Here is a 26,676-nt window from a genome sequence, read left to right on the forward strand (position 1 = left end):
TTTCTTTTGTATGAACACTTAGGTCACTTTAGCCTGGATGGTTTTATTGCCCTGGCCGGGGGGGGGGGGTTGTTATTTCACACACGATACACCTTGTACATTTATATTAAGACTATCACGACTCCAATGATCACCATTTTAACAGATGGACAGTAACTAATGCTGGTAATTTCAGCGTACAGCCAAATGTCTCTATTGGATCTATAAAAATGGGATATACAAGACATGCGATCTATAGGTGGTAGATATATACTACTCCGTACACACGTCATACACGATCTCGTGGGGCATCTTCCAAGCAATGATCAGCCTCGACTCCGGGGTTCGACACGTCCATTACCGATTTGATCGTGCACCAAAATCATTTGCGTTAGTTCCAACCTCGCAAGGTTAAGTGGATTGTAATCGGCGCATGGCGCTTCCAAGGATGGTCAACTAAGAGCTCTTGAATCATCTTCATTGATTACTTGTATACTCTGAAAAATCCACTGTTTAATAGTAAATGGGAGTTGGCTAGACTGCCCCAGGTATTAGGAGAGTAATTCAAGACATGTCTTCTGGCTAGTACGGGTCAAGTACATAAAATGATATATGTATATAGTCTTCATGTTGAGGCCAGTACCTACCAGTACAAGCTGAGTGTTACTAGCGACATCTGGATGATCCAACAAAAGCATTGGTCATACGAAAAGAAAACGCTTTACCATTGGTAAGACAAATTGAGCCCTGGAGGTGTAATAGTCAAATTTTATATTGATGAAGATTGATACTCGCTCACGGTTTGCTAATCCACTAGAGCTAAACCAATCATCGGAAATAAGGCCCATCAAACCTAACCACAACAGCTGCCAGTCCACTGAATCGGTCTCTCCTAGCAAATCTACCTCGAAGGACAGATCACGTTTGGGTTGTAGTCGGCTTCTCCAAAAGCCCTCTGGTAAATCCAATGCAAACACGGATAGCATGTTACGCATATTCTGCACATCGGATCGAGTGTATATCACCGGGCAAAGTTGAAATTTTTGTGAACCAAAACCTTAGAAGGGGCTCTGCTCTCATCTCCTTCGACCCAATTTTTGGAACCTTTATTATAGAGATAGCTCTCTGTTGTCCGAATTTTCGGTCACTTTTTTTCAGGTTCCATTTCCATTGCCTTGTTCATATATCTCTTTCTTGTCTCTTGTTGATGTCTCTTGTCTTTTATTAACTATCGCCTCTTCTGATGTCTTGTCTCTTGTTATCCATGTAATTTAAGTCTTGAGATTCAGCAATGAAGATCAGGTAACCTCATGATGTTAAATCTTAGATATGTCTGTCTGTATGTCTTTTTTCTGTAGATAATTATTCCCTTCATTGGTGATATAGCTAGAAGGATGAGAAGAAAAAAAATGAACGGAGAAAAAAGCAAGATAGAAAAATTTGTTGTCACCTATGTTGACCATTAACTACCAGATAGATGCGGCCGTCATCTTCAGCACCCGCCACACTTCTATTGCAAAAGAGACTCAAGATCAGCAACACGAGTGCCTCTATCCTCAGCCTTCTTCTTCGCAGTCTCCCGGAAAGCAGCAAGCATAAGGCCCCTCTTGCGCTCTTGGATCGCCAACACCCGCTCCTCAATACTATCCTCCATAACCAGTCTCCAGACCGTCGTCTCCCGCTTCTGTCCAAGCCGATAAACCCGATCGACAGCCTGATCCTCAATCGCAGGCGCCCACCAGCTGTCACACAAGATAACCTGGTTCGCTGCAACGAGGTTGAGACCAACACTGCACACGCTCAGACTTGCGAGGAGGACGGTACACTCAGGATCGTTGGAGAAAGAGTTTATGGAGTTGTCGCGTTTCACAGATTGCATCTTTCCATCTACGCGGGCGAACTTGATCCCGCGCTGCTCAAGGTGTGGCTCGATGAGATTCAGGAATGAGGTCCATTGACTGAAAACTACGGTCTTTGTGCCTGGCGCCTGGCCCTGGGCAGTCAGGATCTTGACTAGGGTCTCGATCTTGCTGCTTGGACTGTCCGGGTCGGCCTCAACGATGTCGGTGTCCTCACCCAGTTCCACAGCTGGGGCGACGAGTGTCTTGGTTTCCTTGATATCTGCGCGACAGAGCGGACACTTGTGCTGGCGTTCGATAACCTGCTCGATGCAGCCCCGGCAATAGGAGTGGGCGCAGGCGGTTATGACGGGTTGCTCAAGGTTGTCGAGGCAGATGGCACACATTTCTTGGCTTTCTATCTGGAGCTGGAGCATTTCTTGTAGAGCACGAACGTTCTCAGGTGTCAGAGGTATGACTTTGTGTTCCTCCAACATGCCCATGAGTTTGTCAACGCGGTTCTTGCAGAGCGCCCAGTGATTGCAGACTTGGCGAAGACGGAGGAGAACCTCGAGGAGGTGAGAGTACTTTGTTTTGCCATCTTTGTCCTTGAAGTCGAGAAGAGCACCTTGGGCCTCGGTTCTATGATTGTTATTAGTAAGGTTGTTTTCACCGTTTAGGTAGTCACTCGATACATACTGGAAAGCATTGTACTTCTCTTGTTCATGGGCATTGAACTTGATTCGAATGATACGAGATGTCATCTCGGGAAGCTTCAAATTGATGAAGCCCATATCCTTCCTACGGCGTAAGCAGATCGTACCCATGAGAGCCTCCAGAAGCAGTCGAGCCTCGGGCTCTCCTGCAGTCAAGGGCCGAATCAAGACACTGTTGAAGATTCCCAGATCTTCTAGGCCGCCGGAAAACTTGAGGAAACGAATTTGCGCATACAAGTCCTTGAGAGTGTTGATAATGGGGGTTCCGGTCAAGGTCCAGCGGGAGTCGGCTCGCAAACCACAAGCCGCAAGTGAGGCCTTGGAACTGGGGTTGCGGATGGTATGACCTTCGTCAAGTACGACACGGCGCCAGTGCAGCGAAAATATGCCCTTAGCCGGCGCTTTGTTGGCATTCGGATTGAAATCCAGGGCCAGGGCTCCGTAGCTGGTGATCACAACGTCATACTTTGCCAAATTTGCAGCTTCCTTCTTACCAGAGCTGTGATAGATCAAGACACTCGGGGCGGTTTCTTTGTGGGCATGGTCCTGGATCTGATTTCTCCAGTTGCTCATAACACCGACAGGGGCAATGATCAAAGTGGTCTTAGAGGAGCCTGCAGTGAGAGGCTTCGGATTTGCAAGAATCAAAGAGATGATCTGAATTGTCTTGCCCAGGCCCATGTCATCAGCAAGAATACCACCGCTGGCGAGGGCTGGCTCTGTGGCCGTGGCATAATTTGTTGCGACATTGAGGAACTCATAATCTTTCCGTTTCCACAACTGTACGATATCGTCGGAGCCCCTTGCGGGAAGGCTTGGCGATTCTTGCTTGATCATCCAAGCTAGTCCTTGGCGCTGATACGGAAGCAACTGGGTGGAAAGGCCGGCTGGAGTATCGACCATCGGCATATTGACCAGGTCAGACTCCTTCTGTCCGAAAGTCTCCACAACCTGGCCAATATCTCGGGGGTTGAAGGTAGAGCTCTGGTTGAGGAGTTCCTCCAAGCTCTCATTTTGCTCGCCACCAAGTCCCGTTGGGGTTGAGAGGTTCGCATACTCCGAGTTCTGGTTGGCTTGCCATTGCGATGCAGCTTTGCCAAGAGCCATGGCGCGAGCTTTCTTTGCGGCCTCCTTCTGCTGTTTCTCTGCTTCTTTCTCTGCCTTGCGTTCTTCACGCTCCAACTCGTTCAGCTGGCGAACAGGAAGCTTGTCTTTCTGCATTCGTTGTTTCAGATCGGACCGTTTGGTAGGATCGCGACTTCCAAATAACTTCAAATCCACCGGACACGTAAAATCTCCGATCGCCCCAGTCAATGTGCCTTCAATGATGAGATCGCGAGCATCCTTTGATAAGGAAGGTTAGCAATGCCTCGGAGGCAATATGATTGGGGGTTTCTTACCATGTATGATGCTAGCTTGGCAGCCATCTGTCGTGGAATATGGCCAATTTGGGCGCCCATGACATTATCCACTCTGATAGCATTGCGATCATATTGATTATTGGCATCCCGATTGATGATGACACGTTCATCTGGGTTGGCACGACCCCTATAAAAACGTACACCAACGATCTTTGTAGAAACAATACCTATTTGGGGTTATTTAGTATAGTTTACAGAGTACAGGTAAGGAAGTGAGTCTAGTAAAAAGGAGCATACCATAGAGGATGGAGCTTGTTAGAGAGGTCTCATCCACCTCCTGAGATCCTTGGATCACACCGAGCGCTTCTTCATCATCTTCGTCGGCACCAACTACTTGCGATAGCTGATTCAGTGGCATGAAGTCAACAGACGCGCCAACTCTCTGGCCTGAGGTGGTATCTTGGTCCAATGGAATGTAGTCGACAGTCTCGCCGAATCTCTGGCCTGAGCTGGTCGCTTCGGTGTTCAAAGTCGGAGCTGTACGAGTGGATTTTGGCGCTCGTCCAGACTGTGTGTACAAGGCATCTTCGGTAGAATCAACATTAGACTTGCGTTTTCCTGCCATGTTTCTCCAGCTTCATCTAACACAGTCGATACAAGGATTGGCAATGGAGATGGGGAGATTGTGGGATGTGGGAGAAGAGCAAACGTATCCAGGGGGCCTATGTTATTTTCCAAAAATCCCCTGAACAGTTTGTCAATGGCACAAACGAACAGACGTAGATTCAATTATTCAGGGCTGTCACATTACGCCATGTAATCGATTGGGTTTAGCGCCCGACGCGTCAAGACACGGCCCCACGTGACTGAGATATCCCCGAGGGGAAATATACACCTGGGCATTACAGCGCCTATATACCAATATCACATTGCCAATTGGTTTGAATATACAGGTTATCCGAATAACTACCACCCAACACCCCCTGGTTTTATCTGTGCCTTGCATCAATATCCTCACGTATCTGATATGCGAGCTGTGTAGTACGATACACATAGTAAATCCAGAGATCTTGCACTTTATCATCTCTCTGGTATAAACTTGACATATTTGTAACTTGCTGCACTTCCTAGGGTCCGTCAGAAAGCGACCTTGTAGAGGTCAATATCCTCACAAGCACTATGTTAGGAGGGGTATATACGTCCTCTCGTCCCCCATTTCAAGTCTTCCCTCCTTTTCTCCCCACCCTCATTGCTCATCGATTCTAACTGACGTACCCAGCATGGCTCTTTGACGGAACTCAGAATTTGAGGCTTTTCATGAATTTTTACCAACACAAAGTCATAGTTGATAATGTCTCTAGCAAAGCGTATCAAGACCATCGGCAGCATCAATCACTACAGATTTTATCAGCTCCTTCGAGAACTCGTGAAATTTAGCGGGTTGCTATGGCTTCCCAACCACCGCCTCATTCCATAAAATCTACAGCAGTAACCCCACTTTCCACCACTCGCGAGTCGTGATTGACGACTTTGCCGTTGATCAAGCCAACTCCGGTCATACAAATCTCGCCCTTGGCCAGAAGCAGATCCGGTTCTCCATTGTGAAGTGTGCTGTAGATGAAGCTGTCAAGTAGAGTCCTGCTCTTGCCAATTCCGAGAAGCCCATTGTGGGGGGGGAAAGCTCCTCGACGCCACGAACCTGTATGACATCCCCTTTGGTGGGTCATCCGCCTCAAACGGACCCGATGTGCGGACGTGCTCAAGATGTCTCAGGTCTCACGAGCGTCAATAGTAGCGTGGCTTAAAAATAAAGTATAATGTGTATCTCACCCCTTTTAGTGTCTATGTCACCGAGTTAGGTATGTGCTTCTGTCTAGATGCAGCTGTCTCCTATAGCTATAGACACATAGTCCTAGGTTATACATAGAAAAGTCGTTTTTCACAAAGCCTCTTATCGCTGTTTCTCGGCCGTCTACCTACAAACCCGAAAATATCTCAAAAAGGACCTCTAAACAGAATATCTAGAAAGACCCCTAAAAAGACATTTAAAAGGATATCTCAAAAGACTACTAAAAAACATTATAAGGCCGCATAAGCGGCTAACTATTCTTGGTGTTGATTAGTGATTTGCGATGGGATTATTGCCATGCACCTGCACTCGAAAGCACCATCCCCCCAGTCAAGAGATTTATAATCATATATTGAGTCTCATAATTGAACATCCAGTAGAGCTCAAAGAAAACTTTTCCGTGGTGGTGGGACATTCGTGAAACACAGGTTTTTCATCGCCTTAATGGGAAGTTCCTCCTGCTCTTTTATAATCCGCCGGATAGCGCTGGCCGAGACCCGATGGCTTCAAATGTGCTATCGGGTAGTGCCTCAAAGCACTCGATATTGGGAGAGTCCGAGTCATCGGACATGTCTGAACGCCGGGTTCCCTACATAGTCCTCCGTCATGCCAGCATCGGTTGCTTTGCGTGAGTGACCGGGGGTGGAGGCGGTCACCTTTTCACTCGTGATCACGAGCTTCTCAATTGGCAAATGTGCAACATCCCTTGTTGCACCACGACGGAGGTCATGGGTACTGATGGTCTCCGACTCTCCATGACCCCCGCGGCGTCTCCCATTGCTTTGAGAAAATGATTCATCATCTGGGGTGTCCTTGGCTTTTCAAACTCTGGCCGGTAGTGATCAACGAAGCACACTAACGGCCGCTGTGAATATTAGAATACCAAGAATGCGGACTGCATGAGCCAAATATTCGAGAAAATGGTTCATCATCTGGGGTGTCGCCGACTTTTCGTAGTCTGGCCGGTAGTGATCCACAAAGCACACTAACGGCCGCAGTCAGTATACAAATAACATTCTTCGGTTAAATCGACGTTTCATGTTCTCGAGTACCTCTTCGATACCCGTCTCCGACAGTTGGCCAGTTCTGAATGCAGTGGCCAGGATGAGCTTGATAACGCAAACCAAGTTCCATTCCAGCTTTGGGAGTGCACCAACCCAGTGGTATAGGCGCCAACTCCAAAACCCTATGTTGATGCCGTGGTGCCTAGTTTTGGCCTGGCGGCCTGAATTAAAGACGGGCAGAAGAATTAAATTAACTAGTTACCTGATTTACCATGACTAACACTTCCCTTAACTAATGATCAAAGTAGCCTGATTTTGCTGGCGTTTACAATTCTCAAAAATGAAGCTTTTGATCAGCATACAAATGGAGAGATCTTGAATTTCTTAGGTGGTTTGTAAGTGTCAAAAATATGGAGATACTAAGTAGTTACCTTTCTTCTGCCCGTCTTTAATTCAGGCCGCCAGGCCAAAACTAGGCATCAATGCTTAGGGTGATTTTGCTCGGTGGGATTGCTCTAGTAGGATTGCTCTAGAGGGTTTTGCGCTGGGGGGATTACTTTCGCGGTTCTCGCCGAATGAGGAAAAAGGTGAGGGTAGGAACAGGAAGGTTAGAAGGAGAGAAAGGTAAGAGGTTGCAGAAAGTGGAGTATTTATACATACTCTCTACCTACCTACAAAACTGAGAAGCGGGAGAAAAGATCTCCAAAAAAAGACATCACAAGGCCGCATAAGCGGGCAACTATTCTTGCATGGTACAAGGAGCATCTCGTAGAAGCGACTTCTCCTAGAGTCTTGCTCCTTCCTTATTTCACTAAAGATTTCACCTAGGCACCTTCCTCATCTAACCTTTCCCTTAATTTATCCTCTACCATCTCTTCTTTCACTCTTCTCGCTCTCTACAACAGTGATCATCTCCAACTTTCATCCGATAAGGTATGACCCATTACTCCAAACCTTCCAAGGTTATCCTAAACCTACTAAAACTATATAGTTTCAAAGCTTCGCCGGAAATTTCAGCACCTTCTGTTCCCGTTGATACCTTTTCGGGAAAGCCCATGTTGACCACTATGACCCGGCATTCAGACACGTTCGATGACTCGGACTCCTCCGACGTCGAGTGCTTCGAGGCACTACCCGATCACACATGATGAATCATTTTCTCAAGGCAATGGGAAACACCGTAGGGGTCATGGAGACCATCAGTACCCATGACCTCCGTCGTGGTGCAGCAAGGGATGTTGCACACTTGCAAATGACAAGCTCGTGATCACGAGTGAAAAGGTGACCGCGTCTACCCTCGGTCACTTACTCAAAGCAACCGATGCTGGCGTGACGGAGGACTACTTGAGGGGGGTGGGTAGGAGGGCTTATGGACCCTCCGTGCGTTATACCATCCGCCACGGGATACACAAACAGCCAAATTTCGCAGGAACTCGCATCAAGTCACCTGAAGATGTCACATAATTCATGACACCGAATTTCCATATCAACGTGCTGTTGCACGTCATAAGATCCACAGGCTCCGGCGTAAGCAGTGGCTAATGAGCTAGATGATGTTAAGCTTCATGCAGCTCATCACGCATCGGCATCGCCATTGGTACCGACGGCTACACATCCCACCATTCATCATTCTCCTATCCAATCCCCGGGCGGCATCCACCCGATGCCCACGGATCTGGCGTCTCTTCCGAGCGCCAATAACATCGACCCTACTCCACAGTCATTTTCATCGTCAACAATGGCCGAACACGTGGATTCGGGCAGTGACATGGACACTGACGTACCCAGCGGTATAGGCCCCAGCGGTATAGGCGCCAACTCCAAACTCCAAAATTCTCTCACTATAATCAGACAAAAAGGACCAGTCCTGAGAATCGAGCTGTACAGAGCATTGAGTTCACTAAGCAGTATGAGAACGGTCATCTTCGCCCTTACAGCCGATGGCTGATGCTCTACAAAAGACCTAGAATTGGACAGATCTTATTGGTTTCCCTGATGTGATTGCGCAGGCGGGAACTGGATGCCGCGTTGGCGACATTACCAGAAGACGAAGAAACATCAGAAGGCGAAGCGGATGTGGACCGTTACGCCAAAGGAACAAAGCAAAATTCCTCTGCATTTCAATTGAAGAGGGTACACTGACGAAGGAAGATGAGTCCATTAACCATTCCACTGGATTGCATCAGTACCCACCAGTGGCAAAGATTGTAGAATTTCGGAGAAGGGCAAATGTATCCGGGGTGCTATGTTATTTCTCAACGATATCCTCTCAACTGTCAATTGTCAACGGCAAAGCTTCACTTCAGGTAATGATGCCCCATTGAGTTTAGCGCCCGACGCTCAAGCTACGGCACACGTGACTAGGAATCCCCTCTAGTCACGTGGTCACACGCATAAAGATAAGCTGATAACTCCCCGTCCGCTGAGTGGACATTCGCTATAGGGCAGGCCCCACCGGGGGGCCTTCACAACTTTGGAAGGTTGATATATGAGTGTGATAGCAAAGCTGATTGAGACAAGAATTTCAATGTTGAAAATATTCATGTACTCCCCAAGAGTACTATACCCTCTCATCTGTACTCTTTTTAGTAGTCTGGAGATAGCCCTTTGCCGTGCGGAGAAACCCCGGCGTTTGGGTGGGGTATGCCCCCGTCCCCCGGATTTTATCCGCTCCAAGGTTGTCGGGAGTTTCCACTGATGCATTGACAGCCATATTTTCCTACATCTTTCGTTACAAATGTCAGCTTCGCAGATCAAAGCGATGCCGTCCTATCAGCCGTTCCAATGTCTCGTCTGCCAAAGCCGATTTACTCGACATGAGAACCTCAAGCGACATTCAACGCTACACTCTCGTTCTCAGGCTGAGGCCTCGCTTCCCTGTGATTTTTGCCACGCCACATTCTCCCGTCCAGACTTGCGCAATCGTCATATGAAAAGGAAACATCCAGAACACGAGCAGCATCGAGTGACAAAGAGAGCACAGCGCCAACCCGCACCCAGACAAGACAGGCTGCATTCTTCTGCATCGCCGATAGCGATCTCGCCTACAGGAAGCCTTGGTGGTTTGCCTTCTCCCGGATCCGCACATTCGAGCCCAGGAGAGGAGACGAGGTTCGATAGTGATGCGATCTGGCGCCCAGTGATGCGGTATCAGCAGCAGTATGACCGTGGCCACCCCACGGAAAACCCAAATATTGCTACGCCAAGGACCGGGATAGTCAGAACGCAGCCAACGAGAGAGATGTTGCAACACCAATCGGCGACGAGCGACTCTGCTTTGATCGATCAGATTGTCCAGGACGCTACAGATCTAGAGCGGAGCTTATTATTAGGGACATCCTTCCTAAAGCCTACCAATCACCTTGACAACCAGCTACATCCAATAGCCACCTCACAAGCCGAGCCACTAGATACGAGTCTAGCCGAGTACAGTTTTAATCACCCGATTTTGGATAGATTGTCGCCAAATGACATCCCTCAACTCCAGGACGATTGGGCCCCGACGGCCTTACAAATTTCACGAGGCTGCAATCTATTTTTCAACTCTGTCTCTCATTTCCTCCCTTTTCTCCATTCCTCGACATTTGATCCAACACGAGCTCCTCCTCATTTGGTCCTCAGTATACTTTGCCTCGCCTATCAACATGGCGAGGACCCAGAATGCGGAGACCAAGAAGGCTCAGGCGGAAGCTTTTCTATACGTTGCTTTCATAAAGCTCGAGCTCTCCTTGCTTCCGACGAAGATAGGAATGATGCTACAACAATGATCACCACACTGGTTCAATCATACTTGCTCCTTCAAATCTGTGCTATGATGTACCTTTGTGGCGACAACTCAGCATGCGGGCTCAAGATGCATTCACATATGATCTCTCTGGCTCGCGCTGGACGAATGACCCAACCAATGCCCGTTGAGTCTGGTGCGACAGCAAATTTGGAGTCATTATGGCGGGGATTTATCAAAGCTGAGTCGCACAAACGAACCCTTTTCGCTGTGCACCAGATCGACGCGCTTTGGTACCAATTCCTTTCCATCCCCCGCTCGATATCACATCTGGAAATCAAGCATGAAATGCCCTGTCCAGAAGACCAATGGTCTTCATCATCTTCTGCTGAATGGGCTCATCGACAGCTTGTTGCAAGAAATGCCGGCCCCTCAGTCACATACACCGATGCGGTTCGACGCTTTCTTTCCTCTGATGAAGAAATCACCTGCATTCCGGCATTTGACCCATACGGCGCCATCAACATTGCGCAATTTCTGATATCAAGCGCCCGGGAAATCTCAGGCTGGTCTACAATGACGGGAATGCTCAGTATGGAACGATTCGGCGCGTTAAGATCATCCCTCGTTGCACTCAACCCGTTCATATGCTCCGGCAGCTCCACAGAACAAACAAAGCACGCGACTTTATGTGCTGCAACTTGGGAGACCGCCATGATCGAGCTGCAGATGTGGTCACCATCACATACAGGCGGCATTGTGGAAGGGAGCATAGATGCCGTTCTCAGTCAGTCAACATACCTAGGACCATCGCAGTTCCTATGCGATGCCAGCACGGCCAAAGCTATACAGCCACATGTCAACTGGTTCCTACAATATCTCGATGAGACACTCATACTGGACTCTGAAGCGCCCTGGGTTGCCTTGTATGCGTATAAAGCCTTCTTAATTGCCTGGCAGCTAATACAAGTTGGAATTCCTGGCGCAATGGATGCTGTGGGTATCCATGATGGTGATATGGAAGGAGCTCTGATGTGGGCGAGAAAGGTCTTTCAGCGAAGGCAGAAATGGCAGCTTGGGAAACTCATCTTATCTTGTTTGGACGAGTTAGACAAGTAAAACACTGTCTTCTTACGGTTTGACTATTCACTGAATATGTGCCTTGTGTTATTATTTCTTCGCAAGTTTGATCAATCCAATCATTCTCAAGTCTATTACCATTGTTATATCCATTTCCCTAAACTAAAATATACCATAACCAACTGACATAGACCCATATACTGATCCCAGCAATGCATGAGTAAAACGATACAAAATAACGCAACGATTGATCAATACATCTCGTAGCGCCAGTTGAGCTGTACCATCTCCTCTGTGACACCACCCTTGATCACCTTAGCTATTTCCACGGGGTCACCCGAGTCCAGACGTTTGTTCTCGCGCAAAACGAGCCAGCGGTATGCAGTGATGGTAAATCCGAATAGGATAGCAGCACCCATAAGTGTGCCGAAGGCAGCATAGAAATGGGGCTCGCCAAAGTATAGGTATGAGGCCCAAATATTGGATGTACCACCGATGGCATTGACCAAAGCAGAGGCAGCCGCTCTTTTCGAGATGGGCCGTGCAAGGTGCAGGTTGATGGTCTTGTAGAGGAGGAGCTGAGGACCGACGGAGGCGAAAGGCAGGATCATCATGGAGAAGTAGCGAGCGCCGACGTTCGTACTCGCAATCGGGATAATGTACATCGGGATCGAGATGGCGATGCACAGGAGGATGATTGGGTAGACAGTATTCTTTCGATCGGAGTAGTACATGAGGACGTAGTAGACAAGACCCGCGAGAATATAGGGAGGGGCCGTGAGAAGCAAGCTGATGGTGGGGGCGAAGTTGAGTGAGCCCACGAGGGTGGGGAAGTAGTTGGCGATGGAGCCCTGTGTTTGAGATAACATATTGCAAAGAATGAGCAGAACCAGCTTAGGGTCTGAGAGGGCTTTGACAAAGCCTTTCATCACGCTCTCGTCCTCTGTGCCCTCTGCCGCACCGGCTTCAGACTCGAGACGCCACACGGCGCAGTCGCGCTCAAGCTGGGAGAGGATGCGGCTGTTGTGGGGGAATTCTGGCATGATGCAGGCGCAGATAATGCCAATGCCGACGGTGGCACTGCCCTCGATGATGAATAGCCACTGCCAGCCGCGGATGCCGTGATGCCCATCAAGTTGGAGGATAGCTGCGGCAAAAAGACCACCAAAGGCATTACCGACTTGTTGAGCGATGTATAGCCCGGCAATACGCTTCCCTAGCTCCCTCTTGGTGTACCAGGCAGAGAGGTAGTAGATGGCTCCGGGGAAGAAAACGGCTTCGGCGGCTCCGAGAATGGCCCGAACAGCGAGGAGCTGACCATATGTTGTGACTGCCGCTGTGCACGCTGAGATAGAGCCCCAGATAGCCACGGCACCACATATGTACATGCCTGGCCGAGAGAACTTTGTAATGATAAGGTTGCTGGGAATTTGGAAGGGCAGATAGCCGACGAATAGAATGGAGATAGCTGTGGCAAATTGCTGATCAGACATGTTCAGATCTTCCATGATGCCCTGAAGCCTCGCAGCGCTCAAGTTCTGTCTATCTATGTAGTTGAGAATATAACTACGCTGCTTAGTTAGCAATTAGGCCATCAAGTGAGCCTCCAGGGCAACATCCATGGATATCAAAAAGAGATGGCACGTACAGAATGGAAATTGCTGGAAGTACAAAGAGGTCAACCTTTCGGACGATCTTCTTGTTGAGAGTAGTGAACTCATCGTGGCTGAGTGCGCGAAGGGACTCTGGCATGCGGTCGTAGGCACCGACTTGCCCTTCTGCCGACGAGACATTGTCTTCAGCCAGGAAAGACTTTGAGTCTTTCTTGTCCATAGGCAAGGACATGAGGAGATAGAAAGGAGATAGTAGTGCTGCTTGCCAAGACTGCAGCAAGTATGAACGATGGCGAGGATGTTGCACAGAGAGTGTTGCAGGTTGCAGGCTGTTATCCTGTAGACGATACCTGAGCTCCCCCTATATAGCCCAGCTCAGTCTCTACCTTTACCGCTAAGCGGACTTCTTTTCAAAGAATCTCGAGGCATTGATTGGTCGAGATTGGGTCATTCGTAGATGATAAGTAGATAGCCCTGGAGATAGGCGTATAAAGGAACGCCCAATGGTATCTGACCAATTGGAATCTATTACCCCGGGATGTAGAGCTTGGTTGAAATCTGGGGTACATTGAACTAGGCCTGGGAGGAGCTCTCGCATGTCCCGAGGTCGATAAGAAGTTTTTGGGAGGTGCAGGCTAGAAGAGACGAGTTTAATGGCCATATGGACAGAACCCGCAATCGCGGGGGCAAGTCTTATATAATATTAAACTTTTCTAAAGTGGCCGCTGGTGTCAACTGTCAACAGGCGATAAGCCACCCCGGTAAGTTTGCCACTAGTTTGCCCTAACTACCATGCAAGAGCTCATGTTTACCATCTCTAAGCTCCTCATTTTCGTTTGATTTTTACTATCTTTAGTCTAGATGAATGAGGGGGATAAGGATACGTAAACCAGTAAATGATACTTAAACTAGCATCTTATCAATACCTCTCGTCTTCATCCCACTCTCAACTCCCACCCCAAATTACCATCTCGATCTTCTAATACCTCTACCATCACAATGGCTTACACTACCGCCCTCACAACCTCAATCGACAACTCCCGATTGAGGCTCCTCAACAAGATCAAGGCTGGCGAGTTCCCGCTCATGACCTTCATGGCCATCCCCTCCATCCGCCAAGCCCAAATCGTTGCCTTGACCGGTGTCGACGGTATCATCATTGACTGTGAGCACGGTCACATTGGCGACGATGCCATGCATAACTCTGTCGCTGCTATCTCCGCCCTCGGTGTTTCCCCCGTCATCCGCATCCGCGGCCCTGCCCACGATATCCTCAAGCGCGCCCTCGATACCGGTGCCCATGGCATCATGGTCCCCCAGATCAACAACGCTGAAGAGGCCGAACAAATTGTCGCTTCCTCCAAATTCCCTCCCCAGGGTGTGAGAGGTCAGGGCTCAGCTTTCCCTGCAATCGGCCACGGCCTCACAACTCCCGAATACATGAAGTCCGCCAACGAGACCATCATTACCATGATTCAAATAGAGACCCGCGCCGGTGTCGAGAACGTCGATGCTATCTGTGCTGTGCCGGGTGTGGATCTTGTCTTCATTGGCCCCAATGATCTTGCCCAGTCTCTGCTTGGATACACACCTGCTCGTGGCGATGAGCCTGAGTTTGTTGCTGCTATTGATAAGATTATTGCTGCTGCGCGCAAACATGGAAAGTGGGCTGGTCGCATGGTCAACAATGGTACGGCGGCCAAGGAGGCCCGGGAGCGGTATGATACCGTCGCCGTCACTGGTGACACTAAGGCGCTTCAGAACTGGTACATGGCAGAGTTTGATATTGCTCGCTCATGAGAGGGCAGATGATTTTATGGTACTTCATGATAGACTTTCATACATAAATTTTAAATAGACAAATTGAGTTTCAATTTTTTTTTACCACTCTATATGATTTCAACTTCAAATTCGGAGATTCTCCGATCTAGCTGCATGTATTGACTCGGACATGGGAAACCAATAGCAAGTAGACATTTTAATCCCCTAGGATTGATTCACTTGCTGTTTAGTCTAGTTTGCGTAGGATAACTAGAGGACCAAAAGGAGATAATTCATTGATATATATATACTCGCTATTTAAAGAAGACATAGTCCTACCTGCTTGTTTACTCCATTTTTATGAACAGAAGCTTATGTGGTCAGACACAGCACACAATAGGCTCAACTCCTAGTAGTATATAGGCACCTGGTTAAGATTATCTCTAACTATATATCAGGTAACAACTAAGTAATATAATGATCACTCTGCTCCAGATCATATGACAAATTGATACTCTATTCAAAAATAATTTTAATTTTCATCATCTATATTATAGCCATTTTCATAATGTCATAGTCTAAGCTTGTGCGATACACTCGATCTCAATGACGGTGCCATTTCCGGGGGCAACCGCTTGAAGACATGAGCGCGAGGGCATGGGCTGTGGGAGGAAATCGATGTAGGCTTCGTTCATGGCGGCGAAATCCTTCATATCGGCGAGGTAGACATTGTATTTAACGACCTGCTCAAGGGAAGAGCCGGAAAGTTCGAGGACCTCCTTTAGGTTTTGCAGAACGGTTCTCTGTGTAAAAGCAATGAAGAGTCAGCCAATGCCTTAGTACCGGATACTTGCTTGTGCACTGAACTCACAGTAGCCTGCTTAATCTCTCCTGTGGCGGTTTGGCCAGCGCAAAAGACGAGTCCAGGGACTTTGACGGCAGGGCCTAAATAGCTTGGTTAGTTGTTTTCGTTTATTCAGAGAAAGGTGTTTTGCATCAGATACTCACAGTTGTGAGGCTTGGTAGGGAACTTCTCGCTGGAGATGAGTTGACGAGACATCTTTGCTGGTGGTTATGAAGAGTATAGGAGATTTTCGATGGTACAATTTGAAGAGTGTGTCAAGCAATTTGAAATTCAGAAGTACTAGGAGCTTGTTTAAATTGCCCAAGCTACCCCTCATGTCTCTCTACCCGGGACATTTTGCCAATCAAGAAGAGGAGCAATCGGCATTATCGCGATGGAGGAGCAGTGTTTTCTTCCAAGGGAATATGGGAGGAGTGTGAGAAATGGGAGGAGCACATTGAAGTGGATCGATTATAGCGGCCATATTTCCAAAATATGTATCAGTGCGTAAAGCCCCACCTAGTAATCGAGACCAACTACATGGCCGCAATCCACAGCTGTATATAACTCCTGACAGTGCTCGGGTGTCAATCTCCTTCCAATTTGGGTCTAGCGCCCATGTTTTAGCTTATATCTAAGGTTTGACACCCAATGAATGGTCCAAGGCTATTTTGGCGCTAAGGAGGAGCCCTCGAGGTTCTGTTTATGATAACAAACACACCTGAGATATCGGGAAAATGTGGGAAAATGTAACAAGGAGCATCCAACGTGACGAGTATCAAGCCCTTCAGTGGCGTCACTAGCAGAGAACGGTAATCCTCCTCCTCGCACCTGATCTAACCAAATTGAATGAAACATGCCATACTTTCCTCCCCGGATATCGGATATACAGATAGGGTTTCATGTCTCATTATCAGATTAGTATAAAGTAGGTATAGAACTCGATCAGATAGTCTTTCATTTACTGTCTTCTGCATCAATCACAATATTGAACATTCTTTGAACATATATTACTATGGCACCTGCAGCTCCCTTCAATCCCCCTGCGGCTGACCTGCCTGGCAAGCCTTTTGTCCCAACATGGGTCCCCCCACCGGTCACTCAGCAAAAGGAGAACTTTGCTGAGCTTAGCTCCATTGATCTTTCTTTGATGGACTCGGATGACCCTGCCGTCGTTGAGAAACTTGTCCAGCAGGTTAAGGTCGCCATTCGTGATGACGGATTTCTCTTCCTCGAGAACTACGGAGTCTCCCTAGAGCAGGTCAGTCTTGGTTCTCAGGAAATCTTCTAAGGCCAAGGTCACTGATAACGTATCTCTTCCAATAGCTCCACCGCCAATTCTCTCTTGCACAGTATCTATACCACAACATTAGCGAAGAGGACAAGGAACGCCTTTTGTTCGATCCTGAGACTGGTGTTTGGTCCGGTTACAAACACCCTTATGGATTCAAGGTAAGAGGACCTCCCTCACGCATCAAGAATCAAACCTTGTACTTACTCTCCCTTTTTATGATTAGCGTGAACGCGGACCCGAAGACGGCATCGAGCAGTTCAACTGGTACAAGCCTGACTGGAACGACATCAACCGTGTTCCCACATGCCTTCACCCATTTATGGACGAGATCGAAGAGTTCTCCAACTATCTGACCAAGTCCGTCAACCGCCGCCTCCTGACTCTCTTCTCCCGCGTCCTCGAGTTGCCCGACGACTATCTCTGGGACAACGTTCAGTCACACGGCTGTCCAACTGGCGAGGGCTACTTCCGCCATGCCCTTTTCCGCCCTGTCCAGAAGAAGACCCAAGAGGCGTCCAAGGGCCTGCGCATGCACGGTCACACTGACTTTGGTCTGACCACATTGCTCTTCTCTGTCCCCATCTCGTGTCTCCAGATCTGGGGCCGCGATGAACAGTGGTACTACGTGCCCTACAAGCCCGGTGCGCTTGTTATTAACATTGGTGACACCCTGGAGATTGTTTCCGGTGGTCATTTCAAGGCTACTCGTCACCGTGTTTACAAGCCTCCTGTCGATCAACTGCAGCAGGAGCGTCTCTCCCTGGTGCTTTTCAACAGTTCTGTTGGTGAATTGCGCATGGGTCCTGCAACAGGTTAGTAGATTGTAAAAAACACATTTGGGGTAACAAGAAGTACGCTAACATAATCGCTTATAGATTCTCCACTTATCCAAAGAGTTGGGTGCGTTGAGGAACAGGGTGTCTACAAGGAGTTCAAGAGTCTCACATCCCAAGGAAAGCTTGTGCCTACCAACCGTCAATGGCGCGAAATACAGATCTCTACCGCTACGGATCCTACGGACCAAGAGCGTAACAGAGTTGGTGCTGATCAGGTCCTCATTGATGGTAAGATTATGCATCAACGAGAGTACATGGGTGTCAAGGTTGTCCTGCCTGTTTGAACTAGAATGCAGGCAATGATTGGAAGGGTTTGTTGTTTTGATATTATTACCCCTGGCTTTTCTGGATGATTTATGCCAACAGATTGTATGCAAGATTCAGATATATGTAGCGTTTCAATTTGATCGTTTGTTATGTTTATACATTGTGTATGGTATGAAATCCGCAGCAGGACTGCCCAGGTGTACAGCTACTGTGCACGATACCGCCGTAGTCATCAAATACTAATAATATTCTTCAAATACTAGTATTGATATGGGAGAAGGAAATAAAATCATAGATACCGCTGCGTAATCATAGCTTTCTTCCAAGCCTCCCCAAAGACATGGCAATAGTATGCGACCTTACACCTTATGGTTTGCTCCTATCTTTGCAAGTAGTATTTGTAGATTGAAATCTTCAATCTTGGGATCAAAGGATGGTGTAAAACGTTTATTCTTTATTCTTTATTTGTCACGGCGTAGAGGGAAAAGGCAAGAGCGCTGTCAAGGTTTCAAATGCGAAAATAACATTGTCTTCAATTCTAGAACCTATTTCAATCCTCCAGCTAGGAGAAGACTCTGGCCCGTCATGTACCCAGTCTTTGCTAGCATAGTAACAACGTTTGCTGTTTCTTCTGGGGTCCCCAGCCGCTTTAGAGGAATACTCGCTGCCACTTCGGGGAATGCCGCGGCAGAGGAAAGCATGCCTGTATCACCGATCATAGCTGGGGCGACGTCGTTGACACTAATATTGTACTCTGCGAGTCGGGTTGAAAGGTTCTTCATCATACCGGTAAGACCACCCTTGGAGGCTGCATAGTCTAGGATGGGAAATGGAGTTAACGATTGCTTTGGGGAAAAAAAGCCAATGCATTAAACTTGGAAGGATAGTGGATTGACTTACGGCACCCGTTAATGCCTCCACCTTGGGCGGCGATAGAGGACATGAAGATGATCCGTCCCCACTTCTGGGCCTTCATGTGCTCTACTACACCTTTGACAAGAATGAAGGCAGCGCGCAGGTTGATATTCATAGTGTAATCAAACTCCTCAAGCGAGATATCCGACACATCAGGAATTCGCTTGCCATATCCAGCGTTTGATATAAGAATGTCTGGTCGTTGGCCGTGCTCGAGATCAATTTGTTGAAACATAGATTCGATTTGATCGCTAGACCCAACATCAACCTGGTGGATTGAGATGCGAAGGTTTTGGATGGCATTCTTGGAGTGTATATCTGCGACGATGCTGTTCAAGGATGTTAAATTGGTCGAGTATGTCAAGGCGAGATGAACTCCATTTTGTGCAAGTTGGTGTGCGCAAGCTGCACCAATTCTAAATTCGGAGAATTGACGCGAATTAGTTCCATGTCCTTGTATAAACGGGATGACACTATTACCCTCCCGATGCGCCAGTTATGACGGCCAATCTACCTCGAATGTCGTTATATGCCATTTTTGCGAATATAAGGAGTGCAAGTATACCGGCAGAGAGATTAAAGACCCCAAGAGATGTTGAATTTCGGGGGGACCCCAATATTACCTAGTTGGTGTTGGATGCTCCCCATAGAAACTGTTCCGGGCAGTCAGACTGCAGGTATTTCCCGAGGTCGTATAATGCGGAGTACGGAGTAGGTAGAACTCTGGAGGTGGGTTCATGAAGGAGCTCCTCCCAACGTTATCAATAGCCCTGACAGAGATAAGACCATTCAAATTCAGCCTTATCTGTCCAGCGTGCTGATCTTGAGTTTTTCGCTTATTCTCTAACTATTTTTTTTTCCAAATAAAGATAGTTGCGTGCATGGTTGTAGTAAGGTGGGAGATTCGACCCTAACTCGGGAGAAGCGATAAAGGTGGGTTTGGCGCGGTATAGAACTTGCATTCACATTCACATTCATTTGGATTATTCCAGTTCTAAATATATATCTTGTAGCTAGTGTAGCTGAAAATACTACGTTAAACATTCGCATTAATCCCGAAGTATGACTAGTAAAGGCCGGGAACGTGGCAGACGGCTAATCCGTAGATTCTTCGAGCCTAGGACTGGGAACCATGCAGGACATTGCACCCCGATGTCTGCTTATTCCTGGGGGTTCCAAGGTTCTTTATGGCCAAGCCTAGTTTGTTTGGCTTGGAGCACTCAAGTTCCAAACCCGATAGTGCTGCTCATTATCTCGTCATCCTACTCACTTTCCACCGTATTTTATTTCCTGTCATTCCCCTACTCAGCTACAACTTTTCTCGTGTCCCTACAAAATGTCGGCCCAGCCCTTGAGAAAGCATCGGCCTTTTGGAAATATGTGTACTTTGTGGTATGCGTATTATCGGACTGGATGTGGGCGTATCTACCATGAATCTACTGGATGCGCCGTTGTTGACAGAGATACCATATTTCGTGCCCAGCTCGACGGGTGTATGCGAGATACGACACCTATCTCTACGGCTATAATATTTTTATCAATCCATGGGTTGTGCCCGAGGTTCAAAGTACAATCCAATTTGCCCAAAACATGGTAGGAAAACGCAAAAGCTCCTATCTCAGCACACTTGCACTCGAAATCTGCTTTCTAGTGGCGGAAATACAATTCAGCTCCTGACGGTCAATGGAGAACCTAAGAAGGTACCTGGCACACTTGGAGTTTCTCTTTAATGAAAAGACTGCCAAAAAACTACTGAAAAGACACCACAAGGCATAAGCGGCCGACTATTCCTACGTTTACTAGGAAAATGTCACAAAAGAATCTTACATTGACAGACTTGGGTATCACTCAAACAAAGAGAAAGGGGGGGGGGGGGGGGGGGGACACACTCAGCACAAACTCAGGATCCTAAAGACATTTTAGAGCGTCGGAGTTCCAAGGCGTCTTCCACAGATTTCTGTTCTGCGAGTGTCAACCTATCCTCAGGATCAAGCTCCTCGCCGCAAAGCTTGATGCTCAGTATGAACTCAGCGCATTCAGATCTGAGTCTCTCCATCATCCCTGCATCCTTCTCAGATGCAATTTCATCAATTCCCCCTTTCTGAGTACTCTCTTCCCAGGGGACCAGATATTTATCCTCAGCTTTCGACCCCATCCGAGCGATATGCTTATCATCCAGCAATCGGCCCGCAAGCTGGCTCTTGAACACAGTCTTGCCATACATTTTCTCCTCGATTGTTCCGCCAGCAATAAGTCGGTACACAAAAACTGGCTTTATCTGGCCAATACGATGGGCACGCCCGACTGCTTGCTCCTCACAGGTAGGGTTAAAGAGGAAGTCAAAAATGACAACTCGATTCGCTGCGTGGATATTCAAACCGATACCACCAGCTTTAGTTGAGACAAGAAACACGTGAATAGACTGATCCTTGTTGAATTTGCGAATTATTTCAGGGCGCTCAGCCGTGGCCACTGTACCGTGAAGTAAATAATACTTCCTTTGCGTTCTTTGCATCAATTGCGCCAGATAATTCAACGTTGGAATACTGGATGAAAAGACTAGGACCTTATCCCCAACTGCAATTGCCTGGTTGACAATCACATCGAGGATCGCCACGCGACTGGATAGGCTAGGATCCATCAAGTTAGGAACCTTGCTGAACAGATCGTCCAGTTCAGACACCGTCGACCGTGGAAGGGTTACCTCTTCGGTGGTGACGTCGAAGCCGGCGTTAAGACCATGATCATCAACGCTGGGGCTTCTTTGTTTGCTAGGTGCGCTTTTGGTTGCTCGGGTTTCCAGGTTTTCCTTGAGAAGGGTTGGATGATTGCAGCAGAGCTTAATAGGGGACAGCCAGGACAGAAGCTTCGAGCTCACATTCGCAGTCTTGCCTAGTGGTATACCTTCGATGACGAGGTTGTACGCAACTTTTTGCAAGCTTGTCAGCTCGAAGTAAACAGAGAACTCGTATTTGGGTGGCAATTTGTTTGTCAGTACGGACATGTCCGCTCGCTGTACCTTTGGGTCAATGATCCTAAGGAACATCTCCTGGCGCTGGAGTGCCATTCTTCGGTCAAGCCAGGTACTGTCAATATGGGAGCCGTTTTCGATTGGCGTGATGAAAGTTTCGCTGAAATCAGCAAAGGTTCCCAGGTAACCAGGAGCAATCCAATCAACCATCCAATAGTAGTCTTTCAAGCCATTGGATAGCGGAGTCCCTGACAGGGCAATCCGTTTCCGGGTGCGGATGCGACAGGTTGTCTGAGCAATCTTAGTTGTGTTGTTGCGTAACACCTGAGCTTCATCGGCCACAACAAGATTTGGGCTTTCCAGCAACCAACTCTTCACAAATTTATTGGTCGATTGTTTTTCAGGGTCCTCGTTCTGGCCGGCATTGTTCCCAGCGAGATTGCGGAACATTTCGTAACTAATGATCAGTACACCACCCTCGTCATTCCAAGCACAAATCTCTCCAGTTCGGTCAGGGCCCGTGGTCGAAGATTTGGCCAGAATGGGGCGGACCTTGCCGAGATTATGGCTGTCAGGGGACCACATTGCAAATTCCCTGCACCAATTCTGAATGAGCGATGCTGGACACAGTATCAGAGTTTTGAGCTGTCGCAATTCTTGGGGGATTTGGTCTCGAATGGCCGGATCTTGCGATGCCCCGGCATTGGAGATGGTGACTAGAAGTGATATCCTATGCATGAGTTAGCCGAGCCCCACTAAGTCAGTCAATCAGAACTTACACTTGCATGGTCTTGCCCAGCCCCATAGTATGGGCTAACAAGCACCCTTCGGGTCCTTTGTTCTCAACAATTTCCCGGAACATAAACTGAACTCCATGGAGCTGATGCGGCTGAATTCGGCTGCCGATATATGGATCAAGGTGGATAACATTATCCCCAAACGAAACTGGCTTTGCAGGTATTTGCTCATAGTCAACCCGGGATCGGAAGGCCCGTTTGGCCTCATCTTGATCTGCTTGTCGTTGCTGGCCATCCTTTTGAGCCCTATTCAGAGCCACTGCCGTTCTCTTGCGCCTAAGCCACTGGTGCTGGGCGAGTTCCTTTTCATGATGTTGGACACGAGATGACAAAGTCAGCCATTTTTTGTATCTCCCGAGAAGATCATTCAAGCATTCGAAGAACGGGGAGAATTGATCTTCATCAAGGTCATATCTGGTTGCTACAAGTGCTTTCTTGACTTCCTTTACCGTAAAGGCGCCAAGAGGGACTTGGATAACATTGATCCACGACACGAACAAGGCGGTCATCAACATTACAGAATGGCTCTCCTCGGGATCCCATCCTTCCAATACCGGTGAATCGTCAGACATGTGTTTCAGCGCGTCTCGCGTAAATTCTTGATAAGAGAAGGGCATATAAGACCCGAGAAAATCAGAAAGTTGGTTGATCCGATTGTCCGACAGACCTCCAAGGGCTTTCGCTACCAGGTGATAGCGATTTCCACTCTCCTCAATGGTTTTCCAAGTCATAGAATAAACGTCATCAAAAACACGCACAGCATCATCGGTTTCACTGCTGTTGTCACTCGCTGAAACCACTGATTCAAGTGTTTGGCGGCGCACCGGGTTAATAGGATAGGTATTTGCCTCCATCTGACCCTCTGCTTCACACTCCTTTGAAGGCAGTGCCACGTCCCGGTCAAACGGCAGAGCTGTCATTGGTATCAGTGGTGGAATTGAATCATCTTGGCCGACGCTATCTTTCTCCAGGCGGCGCCTCTTGGCGGCTGGGGGCTCGTAGTTCTCTTCTTTGTAGAAGAGGTGGCTCAGGTCCTCGTCTGAAGAGGAGTCGCGGAAGGGCCCACTTGGGTAAGCTGTGCTAGAGCGTGGCTCCTCTTGATGTTGTGCAACATCGCCCTCTTCGGGATCAGAAAGCAAGGCAAGATCGAGGCTATCTTCCGATTGTTCTGATGATTCATCTTCCACCCCTTCTCCGGTGTCATGCATTGAATCCGAATCTGAATTTAAAGTCTCTTCGCCGTCTGAATTCACATCAGGCTTTGCTGCCCGTGGAGTGCGTGGCAGAGGAGGAACTTTTGGCGGCGGTGTTGGTTGCTCGAGAACATAAAGCTTCCATTTATCCAATAAAATATCAACGATAGTGGCGTCGAGGCATGCACATGCTTGCAGTAAAGACGAACGGGATGAATGTTGCGCCTCAGCGAGTGCTTTGCGGAGGGCTTGACAGCGTTTCTCCAGATGTGCGAGCCGTGTCGAAATTCGGCTTTTCATGCTCGGCAGCTGTTGACCTCTAGTCCAAATTTGAAATCCTTTCGGCAGCTCTTTCGGCAGCCGACGCTCGTCGAAATGAGCTTTCCGTGCGTTAATGTATTCATCGACGATTTCATTGAATTCGGCATCTTCCAGGTTCCCAGAATCATCCAGGGGAGTAGCCGGGCGGGATTGACTCTCGTCCTCTTCTATTTCCTCGTGAATGTCCGTGTCGTATTCGCCCTCGGAGCTGGATTCTCCAAATGCTGGGAGGACATCCGCATCATTTGGGGGGTAAGCCTTGGCAAGGTAATCAAAGAAATATTCTTGCCCAACTGCGGAATTCGGATCAGGCAGTTCATGAGGTGAGCGGATCTCCTGGAGAGAAGACGTGGGTGGTCGTTCCGCGATTGTGGTCTCCATTCGGCGGGGTCTCTTCCCCCCTGTTTTGGCCGGTGGAGATCCATCAGGAAGAGGACTGGGGTTGATGGGAACATCAAGAGAGACGGCGGGGTTAATGGGAACGTCAGAAGAGGCGGTGGTGCTGATGGGAACGTCAAGAAGCGGAGTGGTGCTGATGGGATCATCGACGCGTTCTGGTGAAATCTGCTGTTCTTCGAGAAGTGCTTTGGGGGGAGGCTGCTGTTGCTCCAATTGGAAGTTTTGGAACTTCGTTGATCGTCGCTGTAGCCATTGACTGGCTTTCAGGACATACTGGCGTTGCGCAATAGCTTTCACGCCTAGCTCTTTCACATAATAGTCTGTAATTTCGAGAAAACTTGAGCCTGAGATGTAATTTTCTCGGAGAGAGGTCTCCAGAGCCACAAGATCTGGGGAAGCCAAATTGCAGGACCAGTCCCCAGGCTTCTCGTGACAGAGAAATGTAACAACCTCGTCGACTGTCCAGTCCTGAGGGTCTTTGGTTAAAGACATGTTCGATGGGGGGGCCTGTACTGGATTAGCGGACGGTTCAAACGTGCCAGGAGGGCATTTGTCTCAAAGACGCGACTGGACAAGGGACAAATTTGGGATGAATGTATGACTTACCATGCCGGGGCCCCCATTCAAGTCGGGGCTATATCAATACAAATTCAAGTATGTACAAACTAGGACCAATTAGAGATGAAAGTTAAGCATTGAGGTAGCGATATGCGAAGGCTAAGTGGGAGAAGCCAAATGAACGAGGGTAAAAAAGGGATCGTTTGGGTGGGATAAGAGAGGAGAGAAGAGAAGAAAGAGAAGAAGGGAACCGTTCAAACAAAACACGTCCACAACCCTCTCCCCGAGGTCCTTCCCAATCGGTGTTATGCATGAAGCTCTTTTTTTGTGCCAGTATTTGATTAGGCGGTGAGCTATTTTGGGAAAGAACGAGGCAATTCTGTTCTCAAAATGGAAGGCGGGAGATTTGGGCGGTCGCGCGTAAGTTTATGCCTCAGGTGTCGTTAACTGCCCCGCCAATTATAAATCCCCAGGCTCCAGAGCCTCGAGGTTAGAATCTTTGAGACTATCAAAGGTTATATATAGAAAAGTCTCTTGCACAAAGTATTTGTCTCCGCCTTTTTCTGCTGTCTACCTATACAATTGAGAAGGGGGAAAAATATCTCAAAAGACATCTATGTTATAAACAGAATATCTGAGACTACTAAAAAGACTACTAAAAAGAGATCACAAGGCCGCATCCGCGACCCTCTACTTTTATGGGATAAAATGCAACAAAAGTGGTCCTTTTCATCAAATACGGGTTCCATCACTCAGTTAGTTAGAGGTGCTAATAATGAATTCATTTAACCTACAACGCTTAAACAGTCCATGTCCTTTCTCCAATTCTTCAGAGGCTCGTCCACTGCCATGCGTATATCTTGGCTTAGTTCATTATTCTCTGAGCCTCTGCGATTCTATTGTCGTGCTTTGATGTAGCGGATCCAGCATTTTTGATTGGGTAGTGCTTTTGTATCGAATTTGTTGTCTGCAGCTCCATCTATTCCGGCATCTGTCCTAGAGTAAAGCCGCGGGGGTGCAGCTCATAATGCGAAATTTCGCAACGTTAGAGCCTTGCATTCATACAGTTACTATGTAGCTATTTAGGTATGGACAGGTAAAACGAATGTCAAGAATATTGCCTATAGCAATGCTCCTATAAGATAGTGATGAATTCCTTGCTATTAATATAATGTCAACCATGTATTGATACCAATACTGAATATCTCAGGAATGGTAGGGAAATATGGTTCTATTGTTGCCTGAGGCATCAGTCGTACTTCAAGACACGTGACGTTATATATCGTTTCTGTTGTAACAAACGTCACCTACATTTTCATGTTATGCATTGCCCATAAATTCAATCAAATATCTCAT

At 47.9% G+C, this 26,676-nt stretch overlaps 9 protein-coding genes across 9 annotated transcripts; 4 read left to right on the plus strand and 5 right to left on the minus strand.

Annotated features, from left to right (window-relative positions):
• Positions 1 to 1,489: 1,489 nt before the first annotated feature.
• Positions 1,490 to 4,519, minus strand: N7517_009838 (Zinc finger RING-type; the record flags this gene model as incomplete). The annotated part of the gene is made up of 4 exons (XM_056727561.1): positions 1,490 to 2,459; positions 2,517 to 3,877; positions 3,934 to 4,121; positions 4,192 to 4,519. The coding sequence occupies 4 exons, from the start codon at positions 4,517 to 4,519 to the stop codon at positions 1,490 to 1,492; spliced, it is 2,847 nt and encodes a 948-aa protein (XP_056576133.1).
• Positions 4,520 to 5,245: 726 nt separating this feature from the next.
• N7517_009839 (uncharacterized protein) lies at positions 5,246 to 5,528 on the plus strand (the record flags this gene model as incomplete). The annotated part of the gene is made up of 2 exons (XM_056727562.1): positions 5,246 to 5,334; positions 5,381 to 5,528. The coding sequence occupies 2 exons, from the start codon at positions 5,246 to 5,248 to the stop codon at positions 5,526 to 5,528; spliced, it is 237 nt and encodes a 78-aa protein (XP_056576134.1).
• A 3,956-nt stretch (positions 5,529 to 9,484) lies between these two features.
• On the plus strand, positions 9,485 to 11,590 carry N7517_009840 (uncharacterized protein; the record flags this gene model as incomplete). Its single annotated transcript, XM_056727563.1, has 1 exon — positions 9,485 to 11,590. The coding sequence occupies one exon, from the start codon at positions 9,485 to 9,487 to the stop codon at positions 11,588 to 11,590; it is 2,106 nt and encodes a 701-aa protein (XP_056576135.1).
• A 212-nt stretch (positions 11,591 to 11,802) lies between these two features.
• On the minus strand, positions 11,803 to 13,396 carry N7517_009841 (uncharacterized protein; the record flags this gene model as incomplete). The annotated part of the gene is made up of 2 exons (XM_056727564.1): positions 11,803 to 13,117; positions 13,200 to 13,396. The coding sequence occupies 2 exons, from the start codon at positions 13,394 to 13,396 to the stop codon at positions 11,803 to 11,805; spliced, it is 1,512 nt and encodes a 503-aa protein (XP_056576136.1).
• Positions 13,397 to 14,163: 767 nt separating this feature from the next.
• N7517_009842 (HpcH/HpaI aldolase family protein) lies at positions 14,164 to 14,964 on the plus strand (the record flags this gene model as incomplete). The annotated part of the gene is made up of 1 exon (XM_056727565.1): positions 14,164 to 14,964. The coding sequence occupies one exon, from the start codon at positions 14,164 to 14,166 to the stop codon at positions 14,962 to 14,964; it is 801 nt and encodes a 266-aa protein (XP_056576137.1).
• A 539-nt stretch (positions 14,965 to 15,503) lies between these two features.
• N7517_009843 (RidA family protein) lies at positions 15,504 to 15,985 on the minus strand (the record flags this gene model as incomplete). Its single annotated transcript, XM_056727566.1, has 3 exons — positions 15,504 to 15,728; positions 15,797 to 15,870; positions 15,934 to 15,985. 3 exons carry the CDS (start codon positions 15,983 to 15,985, stop codon positions 15,504 to 15,506), a joined length of 351 nt encoding a protein of 116 aa, XP_056576138.1.
• A 799-nt stretch (positions 15,986 to 16,784) lies between these two features.
• N7517_009844 (Oxoglutarate/iron-dependent dioxygenase) lies at positions 16,785 to 18,183 on the plus strand (the record flags this gene model as incomplete). Its single annotated transcript, XM_056727567.1, has 4 exons — positions 16,785 to 17,030; positions 17,096 to 17,221; positions 17,287 to 17,875; positions 17,939 to 18,183. 4 exons carry the CDS (start codon positions 16,785 to 16,787, stop codon positions 18,181 to 18,183), a joined length of 1,206 nt encoding a protein of 401 aa, XP_056576139.1.
• Positions 18,184 to 18,711: 528 nt separating this feature from the next.
• N7517_009845 (SDR family NAD(P)-dependent oxidoreductase) lies at positions 18,712 to 19,617 on the minus strand (the record flags this gene model as incomplete). The annotated part of the gene is made up of 3 exons (XM_056727568.1): positions 18,712 to 18,983; positions 19,067 to 19,497; positions 19,562 to 19,617. 3 exons carry the CDS (start codon positions 19,615 to 19,617, stop codon positions 18,712 to 18,714), a joined length of 759 nt encoding a protein of 252 aa, XP_056576140.1.
• A 1,364-nt stretch (positions 19,618 to 20,981) lies between these two features.
• On the minus strand, positions 20,982 to 25,254 carry N7517_009846 (putative SNF2 family helicase/ATPase; the record flags this gene model as incomplete). Its single annotated transcript, XM_056727569.1, has 2 exons — positions 20,982 to 22,782; positions 22,832 to 25,254. 2 exons carry the CDS (start codon positions 25,252 to 25,254, stop codon positions 20,982 to 20,984), a joined length of 4,224 nt encoding a protein of 1,407 aa, XP_056576141.1.
• Positions 25,255 to 26,676: the final 1,422 nt, after the last annotated feature.

The sequence above is a fragment of the Penicillium concentricum genome (assembly GCF_028827145.1).
Source record: "Penicillium concentricum strain IBT 3081 chromosome Unknown utg000004l_segment0_segment0, whole genome shotgun sequence".
NCBI classification, from domain to species: Eukaryota; Fungi; Ascomycota; class Eurotiomycetes; order Eurotiales; family Aspergillaceae; genus Penicillium; species Penicillium concentricum.